The following is a 22,074-nucleotide window of genomic DNA, read 5'->3' on the forward strand; positions in this document are numbered from 1 at the left end:
ATATTCATTTTCTCCACGAGGAATATTTTTAATAGAGAATCCTTCAAAGGAAGCCTCGATCCTTCGGACTGTATCTAGATATTTTTCAAGCTTCGGATCTCTTGCTTTATAGCTCTTGTCAACATGACCAGAAATAACTTGGGAATCAGTTTTAAGAATGGCCCTTCTGATCCCCATTGTCTTTAACTTCCGAAGACACAAGAGCAGAGCTTCGTATTCAGCAATATTGTTTGTACAACTGAAATCAAGTATTGCCGCATAACAAGTTTTAACTTTGGAAGGTGAAACCAACACAGCAGCTGCTCCTGCTCCGAAGGTTCCCCAAGACCCATCGCAAAACACTGTCCATGCTTCGACATCTTTATTCGTTTCTTCCTCCTGAGCCCCTGGCGTCCAGTCAGCAATGAAGTCTGCCAACGCTTGGGACTGAATCGAAGATCTGTGGACATAATCAATACAAAATTCATTGAGCTCTGCAGCCCATTTTCCAATCCTTCTAGTAGCTTCTCGGTTTCTCATAATATCCTTCAAAGGTTGTGAAGAAGGAACAATTATGTTGTAAGCTTGAAAATAATGTCGAAGCTTCCTGGAGGCCATCAAAACAGCATACAGTACTTTCTCCAATTCTGTATAATTTTTCTTTGATAAACTAAGAACTTCGGATACAAAATATATTGGGCCTGCTTCTTGACTTGGCCTTCAAGCTTCTCCTGGACAAGTGCTGCACTTACCGCTGAGTGCGAAGCTGCCACATATAATAACAAAGGAGCCCCTGGCGTTGGTGGAGTTAGTGTTGTTAGATCTATCAAATATTGCTTCAGTTCTTCGAAGGCTCTCTGCTGGACTGGTCCCCATTGAAAAACTTTGGCTGACTTCAGCACTTCAAAAAATGGTAAATTTCTCTCTGCTGATCTAGATATGAATCTGTTGAGAGATGCCAGCCTTCCTGTCAATCTTTGAGCCCCCTTCTTTGTACTTGGTGGTTCCATTCGAAGTATAGCTTCGATTTTGCTTTGATTAGCCTCAATTCCCTTTGTTGAAACTAGGCAACCAAGAAATTTCCCCTTCTTCACTCCGAAGACACATTTTTCCGGATTCAGCTTTAAACCAGCCTGTCTAAAATTAGCGAAGGTCTCCTGCAGATCAGCAATGTGATTATCTTGCTTCGTGCTTTTTACAATGATATCATCAACATAAGTTAGCACATTCCTGCCTATCTGAGAATGGAGGACCTTCGCTGTCATTCTGCTGAAACTTCCTCCGGCATTCTTAAGCCCATCAGGCATCCTAAGGTAACAATATGTTCCACTGGGGGTTATGAAGCTGGTTTTCGGTTCATCCTCCTTCTTCATCCAGATTTGGTGATAGCCTGAATAGCAATCCAGCAGACTCATAAGCTCTGATGAAGCTGCTGCATCGACTAAGGAATCTATCCTTGGCAATGGAAACTCGTCCTTCGGACAGGCCTTGTTGAGATCAGTAAAATCGATACACATTCTCCATTTACCATTGGCCTTCTTTACCATAACAGTGTTAGCCAACCATTCTGGATATTTTACCTCTCTGATAACTCCGGCACTGAGGAGTCTTTTCACTTCGTTCCGAGCACCTTCGGCCTTGTCATCAGACATCTTGCGAAGCCTTTGCTTTCTTAGTCTGAAGGATGGATCGACATTGAGCGAGTGCTCAATAACATCCCTGTTAACTCCGCAAAGATCATTAGCTGACCAAGCAAAAACATCTTTGTTGTTGAACAAAAACCTTATCAAGGTTTTCTCCTGTTCTTCGGACAGTTGAGATCCCAATAGCACCTTCTGCTCTGCTATGTCCTCACATAAGAGCATGGGCTTCGGCTGATCAGCCGAAGCAGCTTTTTCCCTTCTGAACTTGTATTGCTCACAAGCTTCAGCTCCATCTATATTATGGATTGCTTTTGAGTCTGTCCAATTTCCTTCGGCCCTTCTGGCAGCTTCCTGACTTCCATGAATAGCAATGGGCCCTTGGTCCGAAGGTATATTCATGCAAAGATAAGCTGGATGAAGAATTGCTTCGAAGGCATTGAGAGTGCCTCGACCAATGATTGCATTGTAAGGGTATTCCATGTCAACAATATCAAACACAACTTGTTCAGTCCTTATGTTGTTGATAAATCCGAAGGTCACTGGCATTGTGATTTTGCCGAGTGCTACAATCTGCCTTCCTCCAAAGCCACAAAGGGGATGCGTGGCATCATGAATTTTGTCTTCGGGCTCTTGCATTTGTCTGAAGGCCTTAGCAAATATAATATCAGCTGTGCTGCCTGTATCAACCAAAACATTATGGACCAGGAATCCTTTGATCACACAAGAGATAACCATAGCATCGTTGTGTAGGTAATCCTTGAGTTGAAGATCCTCTTGAGAGAAGGTAATTGGAATGTGAGACCATCTTGACTTGATGAAGGGTCCCTACACCCCGACATGTTGTACCCTTCTCTGTGCCTCCTTCTTCTGTTTCTTGTTGGCTGGCTCTGAGCATGAACCGCCTGTTATCGGGAGTACCAGCTTCGGAGCCAAAGCAGTTCCAACTTGAGTGTTGAACGAAGCCATCAGCTCAAAAAAGTGGAAGTGAGTTCACCGGAGGTGGGCGCCAATGTTGGGGACTTGTTCTCAAATGCTTCGAATTAAGAACAAGGCAACATAAAATGTTAAATATCATTGCCCTTCGTCCGCCGAAACATTATCTCCACAAGGATTTAATGAACTTTGGACAAAGGTTACGAACATAATATTATGAAGGTTTTACCTTCGTAATTAAACATATAAAGATAATACAAAGTGAAGTTAGAACATGAAACATTAAAGGTAAATATATTAAAAACAAATGACCTCATTCGCATATTTTATTATGTGAATTTAAGATATTCGAATACAACGTTTAAGTATATTTATACCTTTGCCTTGACAAATAATTCCCGAGTGATGCGTTAGCAATTACAGGAATGTGTGAACAGTAAAGGAATACTGTTCACTATTTATAGGCACAGGACACAGCTCATGAGGAATTACAATTATGCCCCTCATAAAAGTTTACAACAATGACTCAAACCTTTGAAGGCTAAAAGGTCATTTTATCTTTAAGTCGGTTCGACCCTTCGTCTTCGGATATGCTGTAGTTCCGAAGCTTCGTGAATGGTGTCTTCGGCATCATGTTCAAGCAGCTTCAGTTGAAGTTGTTTCTTTTCGCAGGACCTTCGGCGATGAAGCATGGTCCCAACACATATCTAAAAAGAAATGAAATAAATCTAGTTACCTTAGTCATGGGTGGGGAACTTGGGTCCAAAGTATTCACTAATCCACTTGGCAATAATCTTGATCCGATGTGATTCATCTCATGATATACATCCTAATTTTTCTAAGCCTCCAAATTCCCCAAAGTCCTTCAGACTTCTCACTTCCCTCTTTGGATCCAAACCTTCTTGGTGCTTTTCATGGTTGAGATAATCTTCTTTGGCACCCAGATGCATTTGGCCCCCTTTCCTTTGTTGGCTTTCTTATTTGCCTTGATTGCTATCATATTTTCATTCTTTTTCTTCTTGATCAAATATGGTGTAGCGACCTTTTTGTCCACCTTGTTGATATAGGTGTTAGAGATTTTGCATGTTGGCTTTTGCTTGAGCTTTTGCTTCTCCCCGGTCTTCGCCTTGCATTGGTAAGACTTGTGGCCTTCCTTGTGACATAGCCTACAAACCACGGTTTCTCCCTCTCCAGGCTTGTTCACTCCCACAGTGGTGTTATCCTATGGAGGTTGGGTTTGTTCGGCTTTGCCTTTCTTGTCAGCAAAGCCTTGCCTAGGCGAGCCACCTCTTGCCTTAATTGCTCATTCTCCATTGCAATCTCATCCAAACATGTTTCTATAACAACATTCTTAACAAGAACTTGATTGCAGGGATTAAAATCATCAATTAAATTAAAGCAAGAAGTATAAGCATCTTTCTTAACAATTTCAAGAATTTCAACTAAACATGCTCCTGGGGTGCTACCGATGCTCTCTAGCTTACTAGTTAGCTCATTATTATGTATGCTAAGAATTTCCATTTTTCTAGCAAGTTTTCAATAGATTTTTGAGAGCTAGCTAACTTAGCCTTAATTTTTTCATTCTTTTTGACAAGGCTATCATCGGTAGTTGAGGATGGAGAATTAGACTCTAATTGCTCAATTTTAGTTGTTAGCTCACAATTCAAATTTCCAAATGTTTCAAATTTTTCTAGCAAACATTTATATTTTTAGAGCTAATCAACTTATTTTCAAAGTTTTAAGCTGAGCCTTTTGTTTTGTGCAAATATCCTAAAAAATTTAACGGCATGCCCAAGTGCATCTATGGAGGGCTTTCTCTCATCATCACTATCATCACTAGAGGATGGGATACTTGTTGTACCTCTTGCCATAAGGTATTTGTGAGATGACCGTGAAGAGCATGATGAAGAGCGGTGGCTACGAGTCCTTGGAGGATCATCTCTGCTTGAAGAATCATCCTAAGTCTTGACACTTGTGAGTGCCTTCCCTTTGCCCCTCCTCTTTGTAGGTTCGGCCATATTTGGACAGTTGCCCCTAAAGTGGCACTTCTCCCCACATGCGAAGCATTCTCTCTTTCTTTGCTTTTTCCTATCAATGTTAAAGAGAAGATCCTCGACTTGCAGGGGCACACCCATTAGATTAATCTTGTGAATCATCCCCATTACCTTTCCGACATGTCAGACTATTTCTTTGTCCTCGAGGGATGATGTTGAGGATTGATCATCTTCATCATCATCATCTTCTTCCTCCTCCTCTTCTTCACTTAAGCTTGGAGCCTTCTTCTTGCCTTTCATCTTTTTGTGTTCATCACATGCAAAAGCATATGGCTTTGAAGAAGTTGGCTCCTCTTGTTGACCCATTTTCCGTGACATCTCAAATGTCGCAATTTTTCCAATCACAATCGTCGGGGTCATTTAGCTCAAATCCTCGAGGTTGTGAAGGATGGTGATGATGCTCCCATAGCTTTGTTCTGGTAGTAGGGAGATGATCTTCCTCACAATGTTCGCATCACCTAGCTTATTAATTCCAATAAAGTTGAGCTCATTATTCACAAGATTTAATCGAGAATACATATCTCTAACAAGCTCATTTTCTTTCATAGCAAAAGAATTATACTCATTTAAAACTAGGCAATGTTTTTTCTTACGAACATTGGATGTGCCGTCATGGAGCTCATGCAATTTTAGTCAAATCTCATTAGTAGTTTTCAAGGTAAATACTTGATTGAAAATTTCCATGCTAAGAGATTCATACAAGCAATTTTTGGCTCTAGCATTCAAATGAATTTCTTTTTCGTCACTTGTGGTGAGATTCTTGGGATTCTTAGGTGGTTTCATCCCATCACGAGTGACTCTCCGAACACCTAGATCAACTGCTTCTAGGTAACAAGCCATTCTAGCACTATAATATGGGAAGTTAGTGCCTTCAAAGTGTGGTGAACTATGGGTATCCATCCCCTTCCTCTAAAAAGCGTCGACTCGATTAGCGGTGAAGCTAAAACATTTCAAATGAGCCAAACTAGGCTTTGATACCACTTGTAGGAAACGGTGACACCCAAGAGGGGGGTGCGTGAGGACTTCTAAAACTTCTTTCTCTAAACTAGGCTATAAACAAATCCCTAGAAAAAAACCTATGTAAATAAACAATCTAGAATGTGCAAACTAGGTTTTGTCTAAGTGTTGCTATCTCTACCACAAAGCCTAAGTTTCAATCCTAAATATTCTAACTAGAAAGGAGAGATTGAAACTTAAGTACTTAATGTAAATGCGGAAGGTAAAGAGCAAGGGTAGAGATGCAAACTCTCGTGGATGACGCCAGTATTTTTACCGAGGTATCTGGAACCACACAAGGTCCCGACTAATCCTCGTTGGTGCCGTTATGCAAAGGGTATCCCACGCGAGGGCAAGCACCACGGTCGAGTAACTCCGTAGAGAGATGTGGGCCTTATTTATGCTCAAGTGGTGCTCCGCTTCCGACTCCTCTCGCAAGCTCCCCGCTGTCTCCACTATCGAGCTTCCGGCCGAAACGCCGCAGGCCTCGTTCCCTCTGGTACACCGTGGCGGTCGTGACACAAACTCGATTGTCACGGTCTCGCAAGACTCTTGCCCCACTTGGTATAGTTACAGCGACTCACACAAGAGTCGAGGGGTTATGTGGGTTTTCTAAACTCACTCAACTAACTAGGAATCAACTAGAGCAAGCGCATAAGCGGTCTAACTAACCTAAGCACTTCGCAAAGTATGTATGCTAATTACTGAGTGATTCTATTAAGCACTTGGGTGTTTGAGCACTTGGAAATGTCTACAACATGTATTGGTATGTTCCTTGAGCTCCCACACCTCCAAAATGGCTGGTTGGGTGGAGTATATATAGGCCCCAACTCAAAACTATCCGTTGGAGAAAAGTTGTTGCTTCTCTACGGCACACCTGACAGTCCGGTGGTAGGCACCGGACAGTCCAGTGCCCTGTCCGGTGCGCCACTACCCGTCGGATCTGGCAGGTGACCATTGGTGTTGTCAGCCTTGCACCGGATAGTCCAGTGTTAGACTTGACAGTCCGGTGGCTCTCCTCCACAGTGCCACCAGGAACTAGCCGTTGGGCTATTGTTCCCTGGTGCACCGGATAGTCTGGTGCTCTCAGTAGGACCGTCCGCCTGTGGCAACACTTTCTTCATGTCTTGGACTTTTCTTGATCTTCACATATGGTCTTCTAAATGTCTTCTTTTGAGGTGTCTCTTTGTCACACCTGTTTCCAAAGGGCAGAGCCGGGTGCATAGCATATGTGTGCCAGGATCTATTTCCACACATATGTTGACGTCACAAGTGTAATATATCAAAAGAACAATGCATAAAAGCGTAAATAACGATTATATTAACATATTACACTTCAAACAGACATAATGTCTTAACCTTTATTCATCAAAGTACAGCGAGACATGGACATCCATCCACAGGAAGATGACCGGGGGTATCACTAGACTAGCATCCATGGAGTTCAGCATCATATCTTCATCTGCAAACTTCTGATCAAAATTAAGCAAGGGTGAGCTCACTTATGGTCGGGGCTCAGCAAGTGGGGGAAAAACTAATGCAGGTTTAACAAGGTGAGGCTAAGGTTGAGCAGTAAGCATTTTAGTTGGTCAACATTTTATTAACAACACCTTTCTTACTAATAAGTGTGAATCCCAAGTATTCCCATTAAGCAAAGGTATAAGAGTATATCAAAAACACTTAAGTGAAACCACTTAAGCAAACCATTGGTAGATCATCGGATCTCGATTTATTTCCATCTTTAAGTTCAATTATCATGTGAGGAGTCCAGGCTGCTCATAACCGTGAGCACGGCTGATATATCAGTTTTACACTCTGCAGAGGTGGCGCATCTTTACCCATGAGTCGTGATTCCCTTCTTGCCTGGGTTAGCCAGACCCGTATTCACTTCCGAGGTGAATGGCCAGGGTCTCACTACGAGGCTTCTCCCTAGAGTCCTCATTACGCAAATGCTGGAAATGGTCAAACTGCATAAGGCACACCTAACGTAACCAACTTATAGCCCAGACTGCAGGGTAAAGCTTTGGGAACTATGCCCGTATCCAATCTGCCTGAGCCGGGACTATAAGAGCTTGCCAGGTGCCCCCGTTCCTGTCAACCATGACCAGCACCCAACATAAGACTTCCCTAGTTATTTAGCCAAGACCAGAGCCATGATAGTTCTCATGGTAGCACTGTTTTCCCGGGTGGTCACTCCATGTTCCAATTAATATGCAGTAATCTTGTTTAACCATCGGGTTAACAACAATAATGTAAACTTACCATTTTGGAACATTAATCTCATAAGCGGGAGTGACTGCATAAAGTTAAGTTGTAGCAATAGCATAGCTACGAAGGTAAAGTATAATTCCCAGGTTTGATCAAGGAATAAGGTTGGAAAGGTTATCTAAATAGGTAACCCGTCAAATTATGCATATATATCCAAAAGAATAAACTTTATTAAATGTATTGTTTGGGATCAAACAGAGTATGCAGAGGGAGAAGTCCACTTGCCTTGCTTATTGAAAACTTGAGACTCTTCCACTGATCTGAATAGATCTTGATTCTTAACTACTAGATCAACCACTGAATATCACACAAACAAACAAGAAGAACAAACACCACTCAATAACATACAACATTCACCATATGTAAAGCTAAAAGAAAGCCTAACGAAAAGAGCGTCCGCTTTTCAAATACGTTGCAAGTCATGGTTATAATAAGAGGGTATTCTTTTAAAAATGTGTGATCTATACTTTATAAAACAAGACATAAGCTTAAAAAATATATTAATTAAAATACACAAATATTAGGTTCACCAAATTAATCTTTTATAAATCGTCATACGTGATATGTCTAATATTAAGGGTTTATAAGACGATAAAACACGTTTTAACATTACTAAACCTTTTTAACCTTTTATAAAAGATATATGTTCTATATCTAAGGTTAATGCGCTACGAAACACGTTATTTATTTGTAAACATTATGGAACGTATTATAATTCATTGTTAAACCTTCACTTGTGATAAATTAAGATATAAGTCTAAATAGGTTTTATGTGAAAATGTCATTATTATTAAACACCTATTTATGAAAAGTTATGATATATGCTTTAATAAACTTTTATGTAAAAGACAATGAACAATAATTATATTTTATTTTTATTAGAGAGTACATGTCCTATATTTTATTAAGAAAGCTATATACAAAACAATATATAAACTAACATTATTATTAAAGAACATGAACACTAATTTCCTTAGTTTATTCTTTAGGAAAAACTAAGTGACACATATATAAATAATATGAACTAATTTTGATTAAATGATTAATTAAGCCTATATAACCAGTTGGAAACAAATATAAATCTAATTAACTAGGTTATGAGAGGACATAATTACTCTATTATTTATCTTTACATTTAGTTTAGAAATATATGACCTAGATATTTAAAATGAATATTATATTCCTTGTACGTTATTAACTATTGTTTTAGTTATGACGATGTAGCACTTAATTAAGCCATTATATAATTATTAGAAAAGTTATAGGACATATTATTTTTAAGTTTCTATTTAATACGGCTATACTTAAACATCTATAATGAATCTTGTTAAATATGATAATTGTTAAAAAGATTATTTTAAAGTTAGAAACAAATTATCTAATTCTTTAGTAAGAAACCTATCAGCATACTATCAATTTATTTATTAGAAAAATATGAGCGCCTAATCAAATTATTATAAATTCTATCCTTTCGGTTTTCTTCCTTTCTTTTCTAAATAGAGTTTATACGTGTAACTAAGAATTGTTTATTTATAATTCTTTTGACGTTAATATACTAAGAATTAATTGTAAATTACTAAATGAGACTTTTGATAACATATTCATGGTTATTATGACATAAATAAGCATTTTACTATTCTACGTAATTAAGTGTTATGCTTATATTTATCATGACTAGAAAATCTATATTTTTATTTGACCAAGAATATGTGGCATACGTGTAATACTTAACCAATTCTATAGAAATAAACTAATTATTACCTAATTATTTATACTATGAATAGTGATCTACTTTTAGATTTATCTTTTCTTTCTAAAAGAAAAATGCCATTATAATAATTAGAGATCAAATACATTAAACCACTGTTTATACTATAATATTTATATTGTTATGAATTCTATACCGCTTACTCAATATATGTTAAGAGAAGCTTTTATTGTCTATTTAGTGGTTTTAAATGCACTTATGAATATAAACTTTTAGATAAATTCTAAAATTCATCATAAACAAAATTAACTAAGATATTATTTATCTAGTGTTTTCATCAATAACACATGATCTACCAAAATCTGTCATTCCTCTTTCCAATCCCAAATTCTAAAGAAATCGTAAACCAATATCACATCTAAAAACCACTTACTAATTCATCGCACAAACACTCAAAATTAATCGTGTACACATATGAATTCCAAATCACAACGAATAATTACCAACTTCATGAATTAATTTAAAACATGATTTTGAAGTTTAAAAATGTTTGGTTTGTCTTCAACCTTGTGGTGCATGGAGGGATTTGGTCGCGGTGAGACGAGGCACGGTCAAGGACGAGCGAAGACGGCTCAGACGAGGCTCGGAGTTGAGCGTGGATGGTCCAGCTGATGCTGCGCGATCGCGTCGACGACGAACGGCATAACACCGGCGATGCGTTTGGACGACGAGGCGCGAACGGACGGTGAACGGCGTATGGCGCACAGACACGGATGGAGCTCCGGTGATCGACGGATTTCGGACTGTCCGGCGACGAGCTTCACGGCGGCGAGCTGGGCAGGGCGTGAGCAGGAGCTTGACGGCGGGTGCGCGTGAGGAGAGCGGCGGTGTGGGCGTGGTCGACAGAGTGCTGCGCGGGAGAGAAGCAAGGGGAAGGAGGAGAGAGCTAGCGGCGGCTAGCAGGGAGAGGAAATTACGATTGGAGATTTGATGGCTATTGAAGCTCAGAAACTGAAGAATTTAGAACCGGGCAGGCGAGGCGGTGGGAGTGTGAGCTGGGCGCCATCGGCTGCGAACGGAAGAAGCAGAGAAAATAGTAGCCGAAGGAAGAAGATAATTCTATGATAAGTGGGGTCCACATGCAAGAGATAAAAAGAGGAGGGAGTGTGAATTGCTGGTCCCACGTGTAAGAGAGGAAGCTTAGATGCGGTGGCTTAGCAGGCCAGGGAGGGCCGAGCGGCCACAAGAACGACCGTTCTCTTTTTTTTTAGAATTTTAAATTGTTTTAAATAAAAGAATATAATATATGTATAATTATATATATATATTTCAAAAATATAATAAAAAAGAATAAATAATATCTAATTTTAAATAATAAATCATTTTAGTCAAAAGTTTATTATTAAAGTAGATTGGGTCCAAAAAAGGAAAATAGAAACGAAAATTATTAGCCTATGCCTTTTTTTCAATTATTACTTTAATAATTCGTTCTTATTTTATGAAATGAGATTTTCATTACATAATAAATTCCAAAAACTGGATCTGAAATTCAAACAGTATATGCTTCAGCATAAATTCTATTTATTCGGAAATTGTGTAATTTGTTTTTATAACCAAATTCATTATTTAAAGCGTAAATATTTCTCCTATCTACTGGAAATTAATAGTTCAAATATGATTGTTTTCAATGCATGGATTTATGGTGTTACACTCTTCTTCAATGCCTTAGTCCAAGTGACTTTAGCATCATGTGAACTACAAACACAAACACTAGCAAATATATCAGTCCATATGTTATGTTGACCATCAAACACCAAAATCATTTAGACAAATGGGATGAGGTCCATTTTCCTTACAAGCAGGTTTGAGAAACAACATGCGCAAAAGCAACAAATGTCGTACAACTGTAGCCAAAAGAAGAGAAAGTGGGTGAGGGGGTGGAGGAACTATACATCTCAACACAGAACCCCCTAGTAGCCATGCACACCAACATGTAATTCACCTACATGTAGTAGTTCTTGGCGAGGAAGGTCCTATGCCAAAGGTTCTTATGTCCCTCAGTCATGTTAACAAAGCTTCTGCCTTGGGCCTTGTTGTCCAGGAGAAAGGTGTAGGCAACAATCAGTGCCTCCTCGAAATAGCCAGGCATCTCCATCACAGCCAGGTAGAGGTTAGCATCCACATGGGCATGTCTAGACTCTCAAGAGCACTAACCACATTGTTCACTTCATCAGACATATTGGTTAACATAAGCATCTCATCCTCACTGAAGTTCCCTCTCCTCCTCTTCCCACCCACAGTTGTGGAGAGGATCTCTATGGCCTTCCTACCCTCTCCAACATCAGTTTATGCTCTCTCTTCATAGATATAGTTGAAGGCAGGTCCCTCAACCTTGGCAGCAACACTATCAGTCTGGTTCTGTCCTAAGGCTTCACCAGAACCAAGTGCAAATTTGCCAATGGCCATAGCATGGCCAAGAATAGGCTCCATCTCAGTGTAGAACCTAATAGGGCAGTTTAGGAACTCTGCATCTTTTGGATGGTCCTAATTAAGTAATTGGAAACATATTGTTTTAGACAAGTAAATAAGCAAGGTAAGAAGACATAGGAAACAAATCATAGTGCTACCTTGCAGTGGCCAAGGTAGTGCTCCTGATCAAGCAAGATAGCATTGGTGTCACTATCCCATAAAGCCCCACTAAAGTCCTTGAGCTTAGACACCCTAGACCATTTCTGCCTCCATTTCGTCAAGTGGTTATACACCTGGGCTCATTGCCTCCCCACTGTATTCCTTAAGGGCTTTGGCCATAGAGTTCACATCCTTGTCCTTGAAGACCTTGTCAGGCCTGCTACCATCACTAAGAAGTTGAGCCATCCTCCTAAGAATAAAGTCAGAGGTGTTTTTCCACCTCATTGCCCTAGGATCCCCAGGAACAGCAGCAACAAGTTCAGCTACTGCTGGAGCAGCACCGACACTAGATGCAGCAGAGCACTAGCTACTACACCAACACCAACCCTTATCATCTCAGTCATCACATCAGTAGCTGCCACAAACCCACCCTGATCACCATCTCAGACTAAAGATATCTTACCACTGGTTTGCATGTACAAATTAGGATAATAATATCAACATTGTAATCATGGCCACAACAAGAAAACACAAATGGGAAAACTTGGTCACAGTCATGTCAATCATATTATTACATGACCATCAAACAAACATGAGTTCCATAGAAGGGTAAACAAGCTGGATTCAATAATGTGGCCCATCATATCCTAGAGGTTCCCCTCCCTCCCCAGATAGCATTACAGATGGCATCCCTCTTTGCAGCCATGGCACTGTCAAGGCAACTGCTTGCTTACACAACAACTCACAACTCAAAGAGGGATCCATCTACATGCATATAAAAATGATAGATGAATTAAGCTCATCATACCCTGCTTGGTCTCAACATGCTTGCACAATGAATCAGTAAGGAAAAAGAGCACGATTGCATCATCTAGATATACCTCCAGGTGCACGTAAAGGACAACATCATTGACCATTTTAGTATAAATCCAAAGCAAACCACATGAAAATAAAAAATTGCAGCAAGTATACCAAGCATAACAAAGTAGATAACACATCCTTAAATCAACCAAAACAGACTATAACAAATCATGAGCAACCTATATTGTACCAAACCCTAACGGATTCAACAACTAGAAGAAATAGAAGATTACATGCCGATTTCACCTTGGGCCCGGGGTCGTAGCAACAAACACCAAGTAGATCTCAAAGTAGAGGAAGCAGACTGGAAGTAGAAGTAGCCGACGGGCACAAAGAGGAAGAAGTCCAACACCTCAGAGTCCCCACAGCAGCCGGAGCAGCGTGCGTCGAGCAACCTCAAAGACAGGGAACAGAGACGAACCCTGCCAGAGGAGCTCACCGTCGCCACGAACAACTGCTCAGCACCATCGGTCTCTCACGCAGGAGGATTCGCTGGTGTGGAGCGCACACGTGGAGGTTTCGCCTTCCCGCGCGAGCCACCCATCGACACGCGAGAGCGCCCCCGAATCACTCGCCTTGCGCCGCGAGCAACCGAGCTCACAAAAGACGAACCCTAGGGGTGTTTCCTAGAGCTAGGTGGGGGAAGGGGGAGGGGTTAATGTGCACGCGCACAACCGAGCTCTCAAATGGACCAAACAACACAATCACTAAAATTGCAGCCTAGAAGCGCAGTCAGGTGGTCGGGCCACCTTCACAAACACCACTTCTTACCGATTAGTAGAAAAAAAAACTCCTCGGCCCCAGCATTTTCGTGCAAGGGGCGAGCCGCCAGCTACTGCTGGCCTTTTCCCTCACACAAGTCACACGCACACCCGCTAGCCCCCGTCCCCCGTCCCGCCCGTACCTTCCTCCGCCGCCTCCGTCCTCGTTCCAACCGTGGGCAGCAGGCAGGCCCAAGTATCTGCAGTAGATTGGTGGAGAGGAAGAAGACGGCAGGCACCCACGCAGATCAAACGTGCTCCGCCACCCTTGGTTTCGGCGAATCGGCGCCGTACGCCGTAAATCGAGCCGTCTCCGAGCAGATCGACGCGCTGCATAGCAATTCGACCCGTCTCCGGCCAAATCGACGTCCAGAGCTGCAAATTGACCCATCTCCGCGCTGACCTCCGCTTGTGCCTGCCGAGGAGCGCCGAAGTTACGCCCTTCTCGTGAAGGTGTGCGCTCCGACTCACTTAGATGTAGGTCTATGTAAGAAGAAGAATCCCAAACAATAAGATGGACACCAAACGCATAGCTTTTTTGTATAGTACTTCTTTAGGAAGTGGCTTCCCTGGCCAGCTCTAGAAAAGCCAGCTCAAGCAGATCCAGACGGGGCCGACTGCGCAACCTGTTCGACCGGTCCTGCACCGCCTCTCGGTCGCCGAGCTTGGCTCTCGATCCCGCCGCTGGGGCACGGTTGGGGGCTTGACTCACATTTGGTGCTAAAAATTTACTATTCTAGAGCATTTTGCCTCCTCATTCATTAACTCAGATTGTTGAGATGGCAAAAGATGATGTTTATTCCGCCTGAAATCTTATTTGCACAATACATAGGCATTTTTATGGCATTTCTAGCAGCTGAAACAATAAATACTGTTTGTCGGTTCACTGAAGCATATATCGTTTCTAATTTGGTAATTGAGCCTCACTTAGATGATGGCATCAAATGTTTGACCTTGATGTTCTGCTAGGTAACATTAGTTGGTTACTTTTATCTGGATCATGTTCATCACGGTAGCATCATATGTAATGCTGTCCACACAAGTCAATCCCAGGGATTTCTTTAGATATAAATTTGTAATAGTTCGATTCATCTAATCTTTGATTATGTTAACAGAGATCTGATTGTTGATTTTTTTTGAAACTTGCCTTTTTATTTTTTGCTTTGTTTATGCAACAAAAGTTCTGTTAAAGTTTCTTTTTTATTACTAGGAGTAGAAAATTTAGAATTAGGAAGTCCCTAATGTTATTTCCTCATTTACAAATTTAGACATCCTTGATAAACCTGATGGCTATCGCGGAGAGCTGTGTTGATGCGGTGGTCATGGAGATGGTGGCTGTCTACTGCGGTGGCCTCTATGCCGCCAAGCCAGAGCTTGCTGCCCGCCGCATTGAGGCCATCGGCTTTCAGGTTGGGCACCAGCTCTCTGAGAGGTATAGCCAGAAACAATTTTTTTTCTCCTGTTCTGTTCTTCATCTGCCTAATTCTGCACTCAGGTTCCTAGTCCAAACCTTAACCGATGATCTGTCACCCTAGTGTGGTTCCAGTTAGGCAGTTACTGATACAAATAAATCTCAAAATGTTTCTCTTAGTTGAGTTCTAGTTAGTGCAGGCTCTTAGATTTGGTATTACGATCCAGCCTAAACCTCATGGTTCATGGGCCTTTTGGGAACCTTACATCATTGCTACCGAGAGACGGGGATATTGATGAAGATGTTAGCCATAAAATCAAAGCAAGGTGGATGAAGTGGCGTCAAGCATCTGGCGTTCTATATGATAAGAGAGTACCACAGAAACTAAAAAGCAAGTTTTATAGGACAACAATTAGACCTGCTATGTTGTATGGTGCAGAACGCTGGCCTACAAAAAGACGACATGTTCAACAATACGTGTTGCGGAAATGCGTATGTTGGTTGGATTTGTGGCCATACAAGAAGGGATCGAATCCAGAATGATGATATACGGGATAGGCTAGGGTTATCACCAATCAAAGAAAAACTTGTCCAACATCGCTTGAGATGGTTTGGACATGTCCAACGGAGACCCCCAGTAACATCAGGGCATAGTAGGATCCTAAGGCACAATAGTTTTACTGCTAATAAAAAGAGAGGAAGAGGAAGACCAAAGTTGATATGGGAAGAGACAGTAAAAGGAGACTTGAAAGGACTTGATATACCCAGAAAATTTAGCCTTGAATAGGTGCGCATGGAAAACAACTATCCATGTGCCTGAACCATGACTTTGTGGGTTCTATCGGGTTTTTAATTCTAGCCTACCCCAACTTGTTTAGGATAAAAGGCTTTACTATTGTTGTTTGCATACATGTTTACTGTTGTGTTGTGCTTCTTTACTTGTTTAGAGCACAAGGCCTCTCTGCCTGTAACATCTCAGGCACAATATTTTATGCTCTGCAAATCTGTCTCAGTTTTCTGTGTGATTAATTTTTTTAGTCAGTGCAATGCTCCAATGCATGTACTTCTGCAGACTCAACCATTTTTTGTTCATATTCAGATATACCATGGAGCGTCCACGATTTAGTGATCATCTTGAAGCAATCAAATTTATCTGCAAAGACTTCTGGTCAGAGCTGTTCAAGAAACAGATTGACAATCTGAAAACAAATCATAGGGTGATGCAGAAATACTTCCTGTCTGTTTTTCCTTCTCGTTAACCACTGACATCTCTTGACTACCTATACATGCAGGGTACCTTTGTCCTTCAAGATAACCGTTTTCGGTGGCTTACTCGTGTTTCTCTAGATCCATATACAGAGAACAGAGATTCAACTGAAAATGATTCTGCAGCATTGGGTGATACAGCAGCCCAAACAACTACCATGCTTCTGTATTTCCCATGTGGATTGATAAGAGGTGCCTTGACTAACTTAGGAATTCCGTGTTCTGTCTCTGCTGACATGTCAAACCTTCCAGCATGTAAGTTGAGCTATGCTTTTTTCTGATCTTTTTAACATGTGGTTAATTTTCATCGTTTGGTGATCTGTTGCACATCTTATATCAACCACTAGAGTCAAACAAGTACCCAAGTAATCGTTGCCCACAACGATAGAGGGAGGATGTGAGGGATGTGGTGGGTGGGAATGGGATAACGAGCTGGTGGTGGGAGTGGTATGGAAGGAGGCTCTGGAGTCGACCACCCAATCGGTCAGAGAGGGAGAGGGTGGTGAAGCCACAGGGTGCGCAGAAAGAACCAGGGGAGGAGCTCCGACAAAGGCACGGGTAGGGGAGGAAAACACCAAGGTCTCGATTGCCAGGGAGGCAATCGCAGCTCGGGGAAAAACAAGGGGTCTAGACACGTGGCGGCCCGCATGTGGGTGAAGCTCGATGCAATCATGAAAGACAGGGCCCATGGCATGATCGAAGGCCACGAGAGTGCCCCAGACGAGCTGTTCGTCATGGAGGACACGCACAGGAATGGGATGTGGGACGGGAGCCGTGAAGGAAGAGTCCCCGGAGGCGAAGCCAGAGGGGCGGAGGGTGGTGAGACCCCGTAGGCAAATCTCGACGGAGGGCCAATGGGCGTGCTAGCGTGCCTGGGAAGAGTGCCCGGAGTGCCGGCGGTGGGTGGAGTGTTGGCGGCTAGGGCAAAAACAAGGCCCTCAGTGGTGGGAGGGGGATTCTATGGAGAGCCCCGTGGGCGAGCCGAGAAGGCCGCCCTATACAGCGGTTGGACCGGTAGCATCGATGACAGGGGCAGCGCACGCGCCTGAAGTATCAAAGGGTGGCGTTCGACTGGAGTAGTGGATGGCTGCCAGCACAGGGTTGGTGGACGGGGAATGGGAGCGAAGCTCCATGGCGCGTCGGCAAGAAGGAGGAGAGCCTGGCGGCGATGGTGTTTGTCGGCGCCGACAGCAGGTGCGGCTGGGGGGCATTGACGACGGAGGGGAAGGCGGCGGCGGGCGTCCAAGGGAACAGCGGCCGGCGACGGGTCTGGTGGAGGCACAGGGGGCGCGCGACCTGGGGAGGGGAGGGCGGGCCCTGGACGCGGGCGCACGGCATGGGGGCACACAGTCCAATGGCGGCGGCACCGGCAGGGCAGGACGCGGGCGGTGGGGGAGGCGTGGCCGGCGTGGAGGCAACGCCGGCAAGAAGGGGAGGATGCGACCGAGAAGCAAGTGGCCAGTGGGGAGGAGGGGTGCCTGCGGCCAATGTTTACAAGTCGGGCGACCAGCTGGTCGAGTGAGAGGGGCGACCAGGCGACTAATCGCGATTAGGGCGACGATTAGTCGACCTAATCGGTCCTGGTCGACCTCTGGTCGTCCGTTAGTCGTCCTATGGATTTAAGGACATATGTATATGTATATAACTATATATTAACTATATAAACACTGCATTTCTGCAATAATATAGGCATAATTAGTAGCAGACTAGCAGTAATTCAGTAAAAGTGTAAAACTGAATCCATCCAAAGTCTAAACTGAAAGTAATATTACCTGCTGGCTGCTACCTAGAGCAGATCAGGTAACAGAGGGAAAGGGAAGGTTGGGAAATAATCAGAGAAGGGAAAGGGAAGGCTGGGAAATAATCAGAGAAGGGAGAGCAAGTGCTACCTTCAGATGACGAGCTCATCTTCAATTCTTGACTAGCTGAGTAGCTGGCAGACGCCGGACGGCTGGAGCACTTGGAGGCCTGACCGCTGGAGCAGAGACGCCGGCAAGGACAGAGGAGAGGAGAGAGATGTCGGCAAGGACAGAGGAGAGGAGAGGATTAGGGTTTTCTGGCGGCTAGGAAATGTTCTGGCGGCTGGGAGCCTGGGGGGTTTCTGAAGGGGCGCTACTGTAGATGGGCCAAAAACTAGAGGGAAGCCCAGTACCAAAAGTCCAGAACTGAAACGACCAAAAACGACTAGACTGCGCTCGACCAGACGACTAATCGCCCAGGTCGACGACTAGTCGGACGACTAGGACGACTAGAAACCCTAATCGCGTCGTCCTCCTAATCGCCCATCTCCAGGCGACCAGCCCGACTAATCGCGATTAATCGCGATTAGTCGGACGACTTGTAAACACTGCCTGCGGCTGGTCTGCACCAGCCCAGGGGGAGGGCGGCCAACGGCGGTGGGGAAGGTGACAGTGACCGACGGCTATGGGAGGAGGGAGGAGAGAGAAACCAGGCTCTACCAAGTTGGAGAATGAAAACCCTTAACCCTAACTAGGTTAGGGAATGGTGTATATATTGATAGATGTTGGGACTGGCCTATTACACAAGGGTGTGACAGTAATTACAAGGGGCTAACCCCAAAACCCTAGGCAGGTACTCTAACACTTATTGGCCAGAGGTTGTAATGATGTAGAAAGTTCAATTTTAAGATACTATTGCAATGTTTAATCTAGCAGCGAGGGTTATACAAACTACAAAGTGAAATGTTAGAAGATTGGATTCAGACATTAAAATCTACTCACTCCATTTCGAATTATAAGACATTTTGGTGTTTATAGATACTTTACTATGTATCTAGACATTATATATCGAAGTGCGTAGCAAAAAATATGTATTAGACCGCCTCCAACAGCTTACCTATATGGCCATGCAAAACACTGTTTTGCACTGTTCGCAGTGGAGTTTGAACATATGGATGAGGATGGGTAAACTGCTGGAGATAGTCTTATAATTTGGAATGGAGGGAGTAGATAAATTGTGGTTTATTGATTTACCTTTTACTTGTTAGACTCGTAATTAACTAGACAATTTTTTGCCTATGATATGGTTTTGTGACCTTCAAATTTGGTCAGTTCCATGCCTGTTACCATAATTGGCTCATTGCCTAAGAGTGCATCTCCTCTATTGGTACCCATGGAGGCATGGGCAATTAATTTTGGGTACTACAGATCTGTACTGCTCATTACTCATCTTAGCACATTCTTTTGGTTAGTACGGTACATGCTGCTTTCATGCTATTCCTTGAATATTTCTAGTGTTTATGCAAACATGTTTCTGCTATGACCCTTTAATTTTCATTCAGTTTCTGCTGTGAAAATTCTTTTAATGTTCAAATAATCTGGATTGAGTTAGAATGGAAATTTCATTTTTCATACTGAAGCATCAAAGCCTCAGAAGAACACATTGTTGTGATGGAATTTAGGCTCCGGTGAATCATGTGGCAGGACTTTCTTGCCATTCGAAAGGAAATCTTGTTGGGTCCTTACTTTCTTCTACTTTAACCACTTTGAGATCCTCTTGGCATCTCCTAATCTATTTCATGCAACTCGGAATAGCACTGTATATCTCATCATTTGCTTTATAGTGACAGCAAGTTGTCGCTCCATTTCATATTTTCAATGCCTATGGCATGAATTTTGCCTTATGCGAACATGACAGTTATCTAAATTGTGTTTATGTTCTTGATGACAGGTTCGTTTGTGGTGCGCATAAAGACATGAACTGTGAGAAACGATACAAGTACAGCATGAAGATCTGACAGTACCTGCTTCTGGTTCAAGCGGGTTGAACATTGAAGACAGCAGTATTTGGGCATGCATTAGATGTATCGTGGTACTGCATTTAGCCCCGTTTGTTTTTTGTTTTCTTTTCCTCCAGGAATTACTTGTTTTCACTATCTCAAAATGACTTTCCCGCAACCTCCTCATGAGAGCATGTACAACCCCATTTAAGGGCTAAGTGAAAAAATACAAAATACGGGCTCTTCGCGAAGAATCCGTCTTATCATGACTTTCTATACACGTCTTTTAGCTGTATTTATGATCTACGGTCTCAAGGTTATACCATGAAGTCTCTTAGCCGTCTCTTATACTTAGAAAATCAAACTGGTGTCTCAGGGTCGTACATGCCTTCACTATATTCCACCTGTCTTTACATGACTCTCCATAAATATATAAATATATATATATTAGAATATATATATATATATATATATATATATATATATATATATATATATATATATATATATAGGGCAGGTATAACGGGAGCCCTGGGCTTCCAATAGTTAAAGGAAGCTCAGGCCGACCACCCCTGCAAACTGGTTCAACCAGCGCGCCCAAACAGGCTGTCGGGTGCGCCACCTGCCCCACGTCTGTTAGCGCAAAAAAAGGAATGCATGCATGAGTCAAACACGATCCAATGCATGCACATAAATTTAGGAAAGATATGTGCGACAGTTTCTGTTTTTAAAATTCTTTATTTCCTCCATAAATTTAGGATCGCTGCAACAGCCATGCAGCTAGACGCGTAAGGACCATTTTATGATATATACTGAGACTAAATATGCTACACTGTGTTAATAATTATGCAATTCGATATACTGCGTAAAAATCTGTTACCAGCTGCATGCACACGAATTTATGATAAAAAAATGTGCAATGAAAGGAAATGAATTACACGCATAGAAACAAAAAATCGTATTTAATGTTTTATTTCCTTCATAAATATAAGGTTCCTCCAACAGTCATGCAGCTAAAACACATTAAATCTAGTTTATGACATATACTAATACAAATTATACTACATGGTGTAGGTATTTATGTAATTCGTTACACTGCGTAAAAAATCTGGCATGTTGTTCACTGGTGGATGCACCTCCGGGTTGGAGCGTAATAACCTTAAGTTTTGAGCATAAAATCCCTCAATTATAAGCGTATATACCGAGCCAATGTGAGAGGTTGATAGCTCTAGTAGGTTGTTATTACGATCCTATTTTTATGGCAGATCCGAAAAATATGGCAGTCGCATGCATGCGGTTATACAGATCCTAAAATTATGGCAAAATGCATGCATGAGTCAAACACGTTCCCTTGCATGCGCGTCAATTTAGGAAAGATATGTGTGGCGGTTTCTATTTTAAATGCTTTATTTCCTCCATAAATTTAGGATCGCTGCAACAGACATGCAACTAAAACTCGTAATGACCATTTTATGCTATATACTGATACTAAATATGCTACACTATGTAGATAATTTTGCAATTCGGTATACTGCGTAAAAATCTGCTACAGGCTGCATGCACACGAATTTATGATGGAAAGAATATGCAATGAAAGGAAATGAATTGCATGCATAGAAACAAAAAATCACATTTAATGTTTTATTTGCTTCATAAATATAGGATCCCTCCAACAGCCATGCAAATAAACGCATTAGAACTAGTTTATGATGTATACTGAAACAAATTATACTACACGGTGTAGGTATTTATGCAATTCCTTACACTGCGTAAAAAATCTGGCATGTTGTTCACTGGTGGACGCATCTCCGGGTGGAGCGTAAAAAC

At 42.2% G+C, this 22,074-nt stretch overlaps 1 protein-coding gene and 1 pseudogene across 1 annotated transcript; one reads left to right on the forward strand and one right to left on the reverse strand.

Annotated features, from left to right (window-relative positions):
* Positions 1 to 11,583: 11,583 nt before the first annotated feature.
* LOC118473581 (uncharacterized) lies at positions 11,584 to 12,685 on the reverse strand (annotated as a pseudogene).
* A 1,140-nt stretch (positions 12,686 to 13,825) lies between these two features.
* On the forward strand, positions 13,826 to 20,568 carry LOC100282812 (uncharacterized). The gene is made up of 5 exons (NM_001155718.3): positions 13,826 to 14,284; positions 15,100 to 15,263; positions 16,342 to 16,459; positions 16,535 to 16,763; positions 20,199 to 20,568. The coding sequence occupies exons 2-5, from the start codon at positions 15,118 to 15,120 to the stop codon at positions 20,225 to 20,227; spliced, it is 522 nt and encodes a 173-aa protein (NP_001149190.1). The 5' UTR covers positions 13,826 to 14,284; positions 15,100 to 15,117; the 3' UTR covers positions 20,228 to 20,568.
* The last annotated feature ends 1,506 nt before the right edge of the window (positions 20,569 to 22,074 follow it).

This window comes from Zea mays, chromosome 10 (assembly GCF_902167145.1).
Source record: "Zea mays cultivar B73 chromosome 10, Zm-B73-REFERENCE-NAM-5.0, whole genome shotgun sequence".
Taxonomy (NCBI): Eukaryota; Viridiplantae; Streptophyta; class Magnoliopsida; order Poales; family Poaceae; genus Zea; species Zea mays.